The 13,258-nt window shown below is 33.8% G+C and overlaps 1 protein-coding gene across 1 annotated transcript; it reads left to right on the top strand.

Moving 5' to 3' along the window:
• Positions 1–3,259: 3,259 nt before the first annotated feature.
• LOC126742181 (probable cytosolic iron-sulfur protein assembly protein Ciao1) lies at positions 3,260–12,945 on the top strand. The gene is made up of 5 exons (XM_050448758.1): positions 3,260–3,625; positions 11,934–12,169; positions 12,228–12,378; positions 12,430–12,612; positions 12,670–12,945. Exons 1-5 carry the CDS (start codon positions 3,400–3,402, stop codon positions 12,885–12,887), a joined length of 1,014 nt encoding a protein of 337 aa, XP_050304715.1. The 5' UTR covers positions 3,260–3,399; the 3' UTR covers positions 12,888–12,945.
• Positions 12,946–13,258: the final 313 nt, after the last annotated feature.

Here is a 13,258-nt window from a genome sequence, read left to right as displayed (position 1 = left end):
AGCTTTTTTGTTTGTTTATATTTTTTATGTTAGGGTTTTTTGGGCAGCGCCAATAACTCGCCGGATGGTCGCCACCGCAATTGCAACATTCTGCCGGGGTTGCTCTATTTTTTTCACAATCTGAGTAGAGGTGATCGCCCTTGCATTTGTGGCAACGCGGCTTTGCATTGCAATTGCTCATGACGTGTCCGTATTCTTGGCAACGATGACACTGCCCAATTTGCTTCCTGTTATCTATAGTATGGATCCTTAAGCGCTCTACACGGACCCTAATGTTTAAAATGTTTTCAATCTCAAACACGGCCTCTTGCCCTTTTAGGACGAGGAACCTGATGAGGTCCGTAGGCCTTCTGCGGCCTGGGCCGGTTTTAAACTAACCCAGTTCCTGCGGCTTGAACCCCATCATTCTTAGTTCCTCCTCCACTTCTTCCAATTTAAAATTTTGATCTAGTCCCCTCAGTATCAAATTCAGTTCCGTATCCTTTTCAAGGAAGAAGGAATGGAATTCCATTCCCTCTTCCTTGAGAAGTTCTGTAAGTGCTCTATGATCTTTGGGTGTTTTTGTTAGTAAGGGCTTTATTTTGATTCAACACCTCCTCGAGTTTTCCACTTAAGTGGAAGATCTGCTTCTTGAGAGAAAGGTTTTATGAGATCAACTTATTTATCTTGTATCCAAAAAGATGTAGTTTCTCGGTAAGCTGTGAGTTTAGAAATTTTACCTCGTAAATCTCATTTGCCCTTCCCCCAATCAGCAACTCTCTTTCTTTCCCGAATCTTCTCCTCGAGTTTACCAACTCGTTCGTCACTTTGCCTCAGCTCCGCACTCTGTGGTGTCGCTTTGCCAGCTCCCAGGTCGGGGTTTGGAGGGGTTTTAAGTGTTTTGGACAGTCTGGGATCGGTACGGGATTTTGATGGAGGTTTTTTGAACTTTGAGAAGTCGTCCGCTCTCTCTCTCTCTCTTGTCTGCTTCTTGATCTCCTGTAGTCCTCGCTTTTCGTGAACCTATCAGTCAGGTATCCGTCAGATACGTCCATTTTTTGCTGATTCTCTTTTTTATTCAGGCGTTGGTTGACAATGGCGGGCGAGTCGACGTTTTTCTCCGCCGTTTGTTGTCTTCACTGGTTTGTGAATAAAAATGGGTGGTTCACGCTGTGGATATATCTCACGACATTCTTAATTGTGAGTATAGCGGATGGCCTATTTTTTGGCGATTTGTAAACGACATGATTGGGTATATCGTCTGCAACAGGTGATGTAGCTTCCTCCTTATTTAATACGTGGATATTGTATCACCATCCTTATTTAAACGTATTTGGTTCACTGTTTCTCAAAACCGAATTATAGTGAATTGTCTGTCTATGTTGTTTATGATAGAATCATTTATAGAGTTGTTTATTTTTACTATATAAACCCTTGCTAATTACAAACTTTCTCATAAAATCATCTATATTTTGATTTTTATTGATTGTTGTACCTATTAAGTGGAAACACTGTACATATAAGGAAAGTAAAAGTCGTAATGGTAAAAATTAAAAAAAAAAAAAGTATTTTTATCTGAATTTGTTAATACAAGCAAAAATTTAAACGAAGACCATCATTTTCATGATATTAGAATTTATAAGATTCAAGAATAAGTTTAGGTTTATAAGATTTATGATTATCAGAACAATAAAACAAATATTTTAAAGTGCATGCATCTATCCCAAGTTAATTGAAATTTTGTCTCATTTTAGGTGAGGATTACTTTCTCTCATCAATTTTAACGAAATTCTTGAAGAAGTACAAGAAAAATCGCAGATCTAACGTAACTATCTTAAATTCTTAACTAAATGTAACTTTCTATTTTGTATTTGTAAACATAACCTCCCAAAAACTTTAATTGTTTTGTTTTCCTACAATTGGCACAACTGAAATTTGTCAGAGTGACCAACATCGAAAAGACACAATCACGAAAATGGCGGCCACCTAGTAGTGGTCATTTACTTTTCATTGAATTGACAGTCTAGGTATATTTATTAAGTTCGTGCCTTAGACTACTTAGTATATACGCTAAATATGGCTACTTTGTCACAAAAAATCATTAATTATTTAATTTCATCTTGACATCAAAAATATTAATTTAATGTCAATATATTAGGTTAAATTCGGATTCTAGAAGAATGGAGGAGTACTGTTACTTAAATGATTGATTTCTGTCATATACAGGGTGTTCGACGTAGTTCATCAATCATTCAAATTTTATGAATTTCAAACCTTTTTTCAAATGGAACACCTTATATTAATAATATATTTTCATGCTTAGTGTGCTCCAGAGCATCTATGTAAGCAGATAATTTAAAACACCCAGTTTATACCACCAAAATGTTAAGTCAGCAGTATGGCCGAGGTAAGGTCAAATGCCGCCATAGGGAAAAGCTGCTGCGACTGTAAAAAGGAGTATGAGAGATTCTTCGGTCACGTTCATATAAAAATTACGTCATCTGTAAAGTAGTCGGCTTAATAAATTGGATTTTTGGGAATAGTGACTTTTTTTTGGGGTGTAAATACCAAATAACCCTTCTAGTGTTTACATCTATTTATAAATTCAATATCTCAGATCATAGTGCAGTGATAATTGATTCTCCCAACAATATTAACAATGTAGGGATAGATAACTAAAAATTACTTAAACCAGTTAATAACAATAGAAAATTAGATGCATACAACAGTTTAGCAATATTCAAAAATCAAAAAACATTCTTAACAGGGATAAACATCCAATCCCTTATAGTCATTTATATAGTTTAGTTAGTGCTTAAGATTTTATCTCTATTAGTTACATCATTAGTATGTAAGGCCATTTGTAAGTAGTTTTAGTTTAGTTTTAATCTTCTCACGAAGATGCTAACATCGTTAGCGAAACATGTGTCGAGAGTAAAAATAAAGAGTTTTGGTTAGTGGTAAAACTGTCTCGTAATTTAAATAGTACATTGACAATACCCTGAATGAAAAATAATTAGCAGACTTCAAAAAAAAACGATCGTGGATCCTAAGATTGTGTTAATACTAAAGGGGTAAATTATCTGCCAGTAAACTAAATTTCAAAGTAAAAAATTAACTGTGATGGATTTTGTGTGCTTTATATTATATTCATTTTGCAATATTTTTTTTTGCGCAAGTAAAGAGAGTAATTATTGGACTGTATCACTTGAAACCGGTCTAGTGTGGATTTGCTATTAATATGACAACCTAACCTAACCTCAACTTTTAATATTTGTTTTGGCTGTCAAAAATAATCAGGGATAAGCAAACTTATAATTTTATTTTTATAGACTTGTATTTCTTTATATGTTATTTGTTGATTTATGTTTATTGACTTTGTCGATTAATTCATAAGTGAAAAATTGCACTAGTCATACTATGGCAAAACTAGAGTTAATCCAAACTTTAAAAAAGGACTCCGGAAGAGTGTGGAACCTCAGTTGGCACCCTAAAGGAGATGCACTGGCTTCTTGTGGAGAGAACAAGACCATAAAAATCTGGGCCAAAGATTTATTAGGCAAATGGAGTAATAAAATAGTGCTTACAGATGGACATAAGAGGACTATACGACAAGTTGCATGGTCACCTTGTGGAAATCTTCTGGGTAAGATTTGGGATTATTTATTTACTTTTACTGAAGCAAATATTTCAAATATTAACCCAATGAAAATCATTTATTTATTTATTAATGTAACATACATTTTACAGAGTTAAGGTTAGATCTAAGTTACAATAATAATAAATTTAAATATAGGAAAGTACAAGTTTTTTTAGCTGCTAATTTAAACTTATTCAGTGACTGCTCTGCACCATACTTGTTAACAGTGGAGAAGATTTTATTGACTGTGTAATAAACTAAATAAGATGTTCTATAGTGCTGACCATGTAAGAGGATTTGGTTGTGAGTGTGGCATGCCAGTACATGAATTTTAATAGTTGCCAGGTGCGCAGGGCATTATGCACACATCATAATATTCCATTTTGTCAGTTAATAGATTTAAGACATTATAAGACATTTTTATCTCATAAGTAAGATTTATTCCTGATTACCTATAACTAGAATATTTGAGAAACTTATTTTGAATCTTATTAATTCTCTCAATATGTATTTGGTTGTAAGGACACCAAATAATACTTCCAAACTCCAGCAAAGGCATAACAAAGGTGACATATAATGTTTTAAGTGCAAACACATTACTAAAATCCTGAAATGTCCTCTTAATGAATTCTATCATCATTTCATCAAAGTGAGAATGTAAGGTAAATGAGGTATCCAGGTAAACTCCCAAATCCTTAATTACACTAACCTCTTCAAGAATTACATTATGGATCGAATATTGTACTAGCATTTTACTTATTAGGCAACTAAATCTCATAAATTTGCATTAATAGCATTGTGTACACTAAGTGCCTAAGTCAGTTATGAATATGACAAACAGAAGGGGACCCAACTGTTATGCGCTGCGACCCCAGATATTACATTAAAAGGATTGGACAAATGATTGCCAGTGTTAACTTGTTGCCATCTGTCAGATAGATAGGAAGCAATCCAGCTCAGACCAGACAGACCATAATCAGAAAGTTTTCTCTGCTACATAGCTGATCTGGTCAAAGGCTGTGCTAAAAACTGTGTATATTGCATGAGTTTCATGATGCTCCTCAAAGTTTTCAAAGATAGAGTTATTAAAAACAGACGAGTTTGTATCAACAGAAAGTCCAAGCATAAAACCATGTTGCTTAAGCAATATTTTTTCTTGAAAATAGGTTGACAAATCCAACATGAAATGAACACTGTCTATTTTTATATGTGGTTGTGATGTATGAGAGTTTCCGGAAATCACCAAAATAGCCAGATTGTAGGGGCTTGTAAGAGTAATAAATAGTATGGGAGCAAAACTGTAAAACTCTGTTGGGGATTCCATCAGGGCCTTTTCCCTTGCTTAGATCTAGAGAGTTTAATGTCTTTTCTAATTCAAGTGCACTTATGTTTATTACATCAAGACTCTCATGAATACTTATTTGATCATTCATATAAGAATCTGGATTGAGATTAGGATGATTTTTAGTATATACTAAAGTAAAAAATTTTGTAAAGTAGTTGGCTATATCAAAACCCTGTTCAGCTGTATGCAAAATGCATAAACTGTGGCACAGTGCTAGAATTACATTTAGAGCATACAAAATCCCAAAATTTTCAAATTTATATGTAAAAAATTTAAAGCAATGTTTTGATAACTGATGACATTGTTTCCTCAGGTTGCTAAAGTGGCTATAATCTGTTTATATTTTTATGTAATATCTTTTTTTGATAAATTAAGTTCTTATGTTTCTTGCAAAACCACTGTGGAAATTTATGAGATGCTTTAAATACTTTAACAGGAACAAACAGATCAAAGATTCCTACCTTCGCCAACCTCTGTATCATAATATTTTGACTAATCCTGTCAAAGGCCTTGCTGAAATCTGTATATATTACATCCACTTGATAAAAGGAATCAAATGATTCATATATATTCATATTCATATGTATTCATATATTGAGAACACTCAATTAAATTCAATTCTACATTCGTTTTCTCTAAAAATCCATACTGCTCAGCGATTATATCACCTATGACAAAATCAAAAAGGTACAGATACACCAGCTTTTCAATAAGTTTAGAAAAAGTGCAAAGCTTACTAATTGGCCTATAGTGTTCAACATGGTTTTTCTGTCCATTTTATGTACTATAACATTTTTTTGCAAAGATAGCTGGTATTTCATTTGGACCTGCACCTTTTTTTCAACTAAACTTTTAAAAGCTTTTTGCACCTCATTTCCCTTAAAAATATTCTTGACAGCAACTTATTATTATCTCCACATCAGTTGCATTGTAAAAATAATAACTTACATTTCTTCTTTTTCAAAACATGATAATTATTATTTTCATGCCTGCAACCTCCAAAAGATGAAGAAACCTTAAATCCATTGTTCTTTGAAAGTTTATCACACTACATCAATAGATAAACAATCAACAGGATCCCAGTAGGTTCATTCCCTAAGACAAGTTTTTTTTTTGTTTTAATCATGTGTTGTTTTTGTGGGGTCATTCTCAGAAAAGTTGTCTAAGAATTTTACTCAACATTGATTCAAGCTGTGCATCATGCAATAAAGTATGCATTTTAAACGTCGTCCTAATGTTAAAATTATTGAGCTCTGGAATTGCCTATTACCATTGCAGACTTTTCTAAGATTGATGCTTTGACGATCCAGAACAGGTCAATCTCTTTTTATTGTAACAGTTGCAAAGATGTGTTCCCCATCACTGACATATCCCAACAGTATGAATCTCTCAAAATTCAATTCGATCAAAACACCAAATATATTTTTAAACTTTAGGCAGAAATCAGTGACTTAAAATCAAATCTTGGATCCGAAATTAATGGATTAATTGGGGAAAATAAATTAAAAGATGATCACATCAAACGGCTCCAGATGCGAACTAAAGCATTGGACAATGAAGTCTTTTTGGCAGTTAAAGCCGGGATACCAACATTAAAGGATTAACTGATTATAATTAAAAAGGAATTTATTAGACTTCAAACCAAAAACGCCGAGTTGTCGGAGATAAACCGGTCCTTGGTCGATAAGTTGGAATCACTCGATGATAAGATTAAAGATCTTAAACATAGTAGGGACTCATCATAGCATGACAAATCTCGGCTAAGTGAAGAACATGAAGACCAATTCAAAGTGTTATAAACTTAAATAAACAACTTTTTCTCCAAAACTCTGTTCCAGCTGATACCGATGGATTCATCGACAGCTGTCAAAAACAACTGCTTCTTCTGTGTGATCAGATGGGTAGGGGTTTCGACATCAATTTAAGAAATCAACTTGATAAATCATTTGCTGTCCAAAGTTTTATTAAACCTTTTGCTCTTTTTTAATAATATCTCGAAGAATGTTGAAATTTTAGCCAAGGATTTTAGCAAAGACGATTGTATTTCTTTTTGCCGGGTATATATGTAATAATAGGCTTAGTGATTTACTTTTCAATTTTGACAAGTTTTCTTCCAATCAAATTAATTGGGTTAATAGTTGTAATGCGCAAGGCAACAGACAATCAAACTATAAATTATCGGCACTGATAAGTTCGGCTATTTACTATCCCCATAATAAAAACCTGTTATATATTGGGCTTAATAATATGATGGTCAGTCAACCCAACCTTGATAATATATTACGTAACGATGACACACCTGTATCGACCCCCAATTTATGGTAAATGAACTGACGGTGACTGCAGCTTTGACTTATCTTTTCCTAAGGCAAAATGAAAATCCTGCAGTGTCCCTCCACTTATTTATTAAACAAATTCCCTACATGTTTCGGAAAAAAAAAACAAATAGAGGGCTTTTGATGATCTGGGGCGTATATCCAATACCAATTTTAAACCCTTTACTCTGATGAGGGAGACCACTGTGCCCGAAACATGTAGAGAATTTTAAATAACTGTTTCTTCACTATTATCTTTTTCTGTTTATAGTGCTCTTTCTATTAGCCAAAATGTCAATAATTCTTCTAGTATAAATTTTCACTATTAATTAAGAGAAATAGCCGCCAATTAACTAATGATTTATCTATATTTTGTCAAAATTGTAGGAGCATAAAAACAAAATTAAACCAACTTAATAGTAATTTATTGCTTAATGATTTTGACTTGGTTGTACTGTCGGAGACACAGTTGAATGATTCCATTAGTAATGTAGAGTTTAGCTTTAAGGATAGACTTATTTTAAAAAGGAATAGGAGTAGAATAATAACAGATAAATCTCAGGGCAGTAGTGTATTGTTTGCAATCAAAGACAGCTTCATTGCTATTGAAATTAAAATTTTTGATGCTGATCAGGAAGCATTGTATATTAGCATATCACTTGGTGATATTTCCTGCTTGTATGTCATTGTAGTATATTTCGTCCTTAGTGGCTGTATTGTGTTTAAATGCTCTTAAGTCATTTATTTCTTTTAACAATTTATTCCAAGTAAACCAAATCGGAAACAGTAATGGTGTACTTTTGGTGTATGTTGGGGTTGATGGTGTTGAGAATTCTTTGGTACCTGTTGATTCTCACCATCCGTGTTTAGATGTTTTCCTTAAAGGTAAAGAACGCCCTAGACATTGCAAGGTTAGCCAAAGAATTGGGAACATCTTGAGGTATCTACTGATGTTAATATTGTCACTGAAGCTTTTTATTTTGCACTTAAGGAAATTTTTACAACATTACAACAGAGTACGACAGTACCTAAGTCACGTCAGTGTGGTTTACCATTGAAATTATCAAACTTATTAAGCTTAAGTATAAACTTTATCTGAAATTAAGAAAATCCAGATCTCTCTACTGGAAGTCCTGATACCATTTGACAAGAGCCTTTGTTAAATCTAAAATTAAAGCTGCCTACACCAACTATCTATCTGTGTTACGAACAAATCCCAGAATGTTTTGGTCCTTTGTGGAATCCTGAGATTCGGCGGATATCATGGAGGAAATGACATTTGGGTACAAGATTTATTTAAGTTCTCATCGGTTGCAAAGGTTGAAAGTCCGTCTATATTAATAACGATTTACCATGCTTGCCTTTTAACCCATGTCCTTTTTTTGTGGTCCACTGGTGGATGAGATTATAAATACCATCAACGAAATTAAATGGAATAAGACTATTGGTTCAGATGGCATTCCAGCTCATCTATTGAAGGGTTGCCGTGACCATTTGTTGAAGCCGCTATCTTATCTTTTTAATAATATTCTCCACACTTCACAAGTTATCCAGATAGGTGGAAAATTATCAAAATAATTCCTATATACAACTCTGGCTCTAGAGATGAAGTTTAGAACTATAACCGAATTACTGTTATGAACTTTATTTCCAAAGTTTTGGAATTGATTATCTTTGAGCGCCTATTTAGTGAATGATAGCTGGTTGCATTACTTCATGTCAACATGGGTTCTTGCCCAAAAAATCAACTTTCACTAGTCTTGTCTCATTCTGTCAATATGTCTGTTCTGTTCTTGTCGTCACCTCAATTTCACTTTATTGATTAGTTTAATACTTAGTTTGATTTAGTTTAGTTCTATAAGTTATATTCTTAAGTGCATTCAAAGTATCGCTTCTTGCTGTTAATATTTTTTGTTTTACATAATGAATGTTGAGATTTGCCTTATTTCCTCGCCTCTCCCTATAATATTTCCTTACTTGCTATTCTTTACTTTTACTACAAACCTGGTACATACCCAAATAATACGTCACACGCAAGTACCGAAAAGACTGACGCGGGGAATCAAGGTGAAACACACTCGGTACTAGATCGTCTTACTGTTAATAACCATTATTACGACCAGTGTTCGTGCCGCCTTCCGTAAAAACCTCCTGTGTTATCCTGATCTTGACTGACCCCTAGGTAAGTCTTTTTACTTTTAATTTAATTCAATCACTTTTATATTTTTAAGTCAGCAGGCTGTGGTGTAAAACCGTCCAAAGGTACGTGAACCATCGCAACCTATAAATTTTACAGTCTATAGGGCCTCAATTGATTAGACCTCTTTTCTATCAATGGCACCCTTTTAAACAATGTCCATGAAGCTATTAATGAAAAATGCCAAGTTGATGTTACCTATACGGATATGGAGAAAACATTTGATAGAGTGATACACTGTACAATCCTGAAATCTTTATCAGACTTAGTTGTGTCTTCATCTTCTATGACTTGCCTAATTCAGTAATACCTTAGTTGTAGGTTTCAATACGTTGAAATTAAAGGTTCCAAGTCGTGGATCTTCAAAAGTACTTCTGGTGGGCTCCAATTTTGGACTAGTCTTGTTATTGGCTGCTGTCAACGGCCTGACTTGCAATATTAAGAATGCAAAGGGATTATTGTTTGCCCACGATTTCAAGTGTTTCCTTCAGATTCAGTCTGAGAATGATTGTCAGGTTTTGCAAGATGAATTTTGCGATGTTGTGAACTGGTGCGAATTAAAGGGCTTCAGATTAAATGTCAATAAGTCTGCCTGTATGTCATTTACTCTAAATAGTAATTCCATAATTTTTAATTACACCTTTAATGATGAACAACTTCAAAGAGTACCCCAACAGAGGGATCTAGGAGTGATTTTTGACTCGATTCTTTCATTTTCTAAACACATTTTATCTAAAGTAGAAAATGCCCAAAAAATTTCTGGATTTATTATCAGAACCACCAAGGAGCTAAGTGTTTAAGTGAGTCTCCATCTTTTTGATAGCTTAGTTTAGCCAATCTTGGAATATGACCCCAGTACAGTATCTGGATGGCAATGGCTTTCAGAGAAGGTTTTTGAAGTGCATGTATTTTAGGAAATTTGGTATATATCCCCAGAGAGGCTGTGATAATGATCATTTACTGCAGGTTTTTGATAGACTGTCTGAGTAAAAGAAGAATTAGAATATTTTTGTGCACTCTTTTCAAAACACTGAAAAATAAAATAGATTGTCCTGAGATTTTTAGTCAGTTAGTTACCTTTTGCTTTAAATAAAATTAACAGTCACCATCCATTAGTTTTTTTATCTGGCTTATGCACAAACTAACCTGTATAAAAATTCTCCCATTTATAAACTTTGTGAATATTTTAACTTATATGCTTAACCGATATTGACATTGATTCAAGTAGTCTGAATCAGTTTAAAAAAAATAATACTAAATACACTAAAACAGAACTGAACTGATCAATTATGTGTTGGGGATTTGTTATTGTATTTTATTATGGTGGGGAATTTTTGCGTTATTATGCGTCTTGTGTATTTGCTCATTTTTCTATTTCCTTTTATTTTATTTACTTATTCATTTATTGTCCAACAGGAAAATCTCAATACAAAAGATAATTATGAGTAATGTGGTAACAAAACAAAAAAATACAACTAACAAACTTAAACAAACTATGCATGTAACAAAAGTAAACCCCCCTAAAAGTAGTTATGAGTAGTACAATAGAAAGAAAAAAACTTACCCTGAAACTGACCCAAAGCACCCAAAACACCTCCAGCCCTCCAAACCACTTGACCAAATCAAGAATTTTAATGAATTAACTATAATCAATTGAGAACCAATAATTTATGCTGCAGAAGAGAATGCTTGCATCACCTTTTTTTTAAAAGCAGTTGTAGAGCCATTAAAAAGGTCAATGTCATTCTCACTATTTAGTGTGTTAAACCATGAACAGGCTCAGTATAAAGGAGCATTTCTGGTCAAATTGGTACGGGTATTCTCAAGATAAAATTGAACTTGCCTTTTTGTGCATATAGGAGGTACAAAAAAAATTAATTCACCCAAAAGGTCTGGAGCACCAATTTTATTGCAGCAGAGCTTAAATAGAAAAAGTTGGCTAATAGAAAAACAAAATAAACTTTGAAACTCCGATACTAATTGTAACTTGCGCTCTATTACCGTTTAAGTGTGAAATTTTGGTATTTCTGGAGAAAAATGCAAAAATTGCCATAAAAAATTTATAAACAAATTTCGATCTACACATATTTAGCTTAAAATGTTTGAAATTAAGTCAGCTATCACCCCCTTAAAGGATTGCATCTAGCTTCCGGACACCCTGTATAAAGTAATAAGGCTTTCCAAATTCAGAAAATCTTTTGTGGACCTTATGATAAAACCAAGAGTTTGTAATGATGCTTTTACAACTTCATCTATGTGTTTACTGTTAAAATTATTATTTATTACAGTACTTTTTATGGTATGTTAAGTTAGTATCTGTAAGTGGCCTTGTGGCTGTTGATTTTTGTAACAAATAAATAAATAAACAAGCAGGACGGTGGTTTGAATCCGGTGACAAATTTTCAGTTGAATTAAAATAATAGCATTTGTCTAGAAACTGTTCTTGTTAACTTTTAGCTTCCGCCAGTTTCGATGCAACAACGTGTATATGGGACAAACAGGGGGGACAGTTTGAATGTAATGCCACCTTAGAGGGTCATGAAAATGAAGTTAAAAGTGTGGCATGGGCCAAGTCAGGTCAGTATTTAGCCACGTGCAGTCGAGACAAATCGGTCTGGATTTGGGAGGTGGCAGAGGAAAATGAATATGACTGCGCCGCTGTTTTAAATGCACACGCCCAAGACGTTAAAAAAGTAATAAATCAACTGGATTTGCTGAGTGGGTGCCTAAGAGTCATAACTTCTCTTGCAGGTTGTTTGGCATCCTCAAAAAGATTTGCTGGCATCTGCTTCATATGACGATACAATTAAACTTTTTAAGGAAGATGCGAGTGATGGGGACTGGGTGTGCTGTGGAACATTAACCGGACATGAATCTACTGTTTGGAGTATAAGTTTTGAGGGTAACTTTATTATAATGAAGAAATCATTAAATATTTATTAAAATATTTTAGCAAACGGTAAGAGGTTGGCCTCTTGCAGTGATGATTGCACAGTAAAAATATGGAAAGAATATCCACCAGGAAACCCTGAGGGGGTTGCAACGGTTGACAATGAACCCACTTGGAAGTGCGTTTGCACGATTTCTGGAATACATTCAAGAACAATTTATGATATCGATTGGTGCCATAACACCGGTAAGTTGGTCTATTCGAAGGAGTTTTCAGAGATTAAATCAGAGTGGAATTTTTTAGGATTAATTGCGACAGCTTGTGGCGATGACTCGATAAAAATATTTAAAGAAGATGACGAATCAGACCCAAACGCACCCAGTTTTAGTCTTCTGTGTAACGTGGAAAGAGCCCATAGTCAGGACGTGAATTGTGTTACGTGGAACCCAGTGGTAAAGGGAGTTTTGGCGTCTTGTAGCGATGATGGAGAAATAAAAATATGGAATTTAACCGACTTGTAGATTTGATATTTTTGGTGATGTTTTATTTTTATTGTAATAAAAGAAACTGTTAAGTTTATTTTAATGTATGAATTTAGTATAAATAATTACAAGCTATCTTTTTGTTATATGTTTTGAAAGAAATAAAAATTTTTAAAAATATGAACAATCAATCAATATAAGCTTTATTGTCGTAAGAAATCTTGTTGACAAAGCTGTAAAAAAAAAAAACAAAAAAAATGAACAAACCATAATATAGTAAGTATACAATAAAACTAGATTTAACATACAGGGTAACAGGGTGTTTCAGAACTATGGGATCAAACTTCTGGGGGTTGTTCAGTGCAACAGAAGAATCCGTTTGAGTATAGGAACCCATGTCCGGAAATGCG

Source organism: Anthonomus grandis, chromosome 11 (genome assembly GCF_022605725.1).
Source record: "Anthonomus grandis grandis chromosome 11, icAntGran1.3, whole genome shotgun sequence".
NCBI classification, from domain to species: Eukaryota; Metazoa; Arthropoda; class Insecta; order Coleoptera; family Curculionidae; genus Anthonomus; species Anthonomus grandis.
Note: the sequence above shows the minus strand (reverse complement) of the source record. Positions and strands in the feature narration are given on the sequence as shown.

Bases quoted from the DNA above. Each gene is read 5' to 3' on its own strand.
- LOC126742181 (XM_050448758.1), top strand. From the start codon at position 3,400: ATGGCAAAACTAGAGTTAATCCAAACTTTAAAAAAGGACTCCGGAAGA. The intron at 12,170-12,227 runs GTAATAAATCAA...CTTCTCTTGCAG, and splicing joins ACGCCCAAGACGTTAAAAAA to GTTGTTTGGCATCCTCAAAA. The intron at 12,379-12,429 runs GTAACTTTATTA...AAAATATTTTAG, and splicing joins TTGGAGTATAAGTTTTGAGG to CAAACGGTAAGAGGTTGGCC.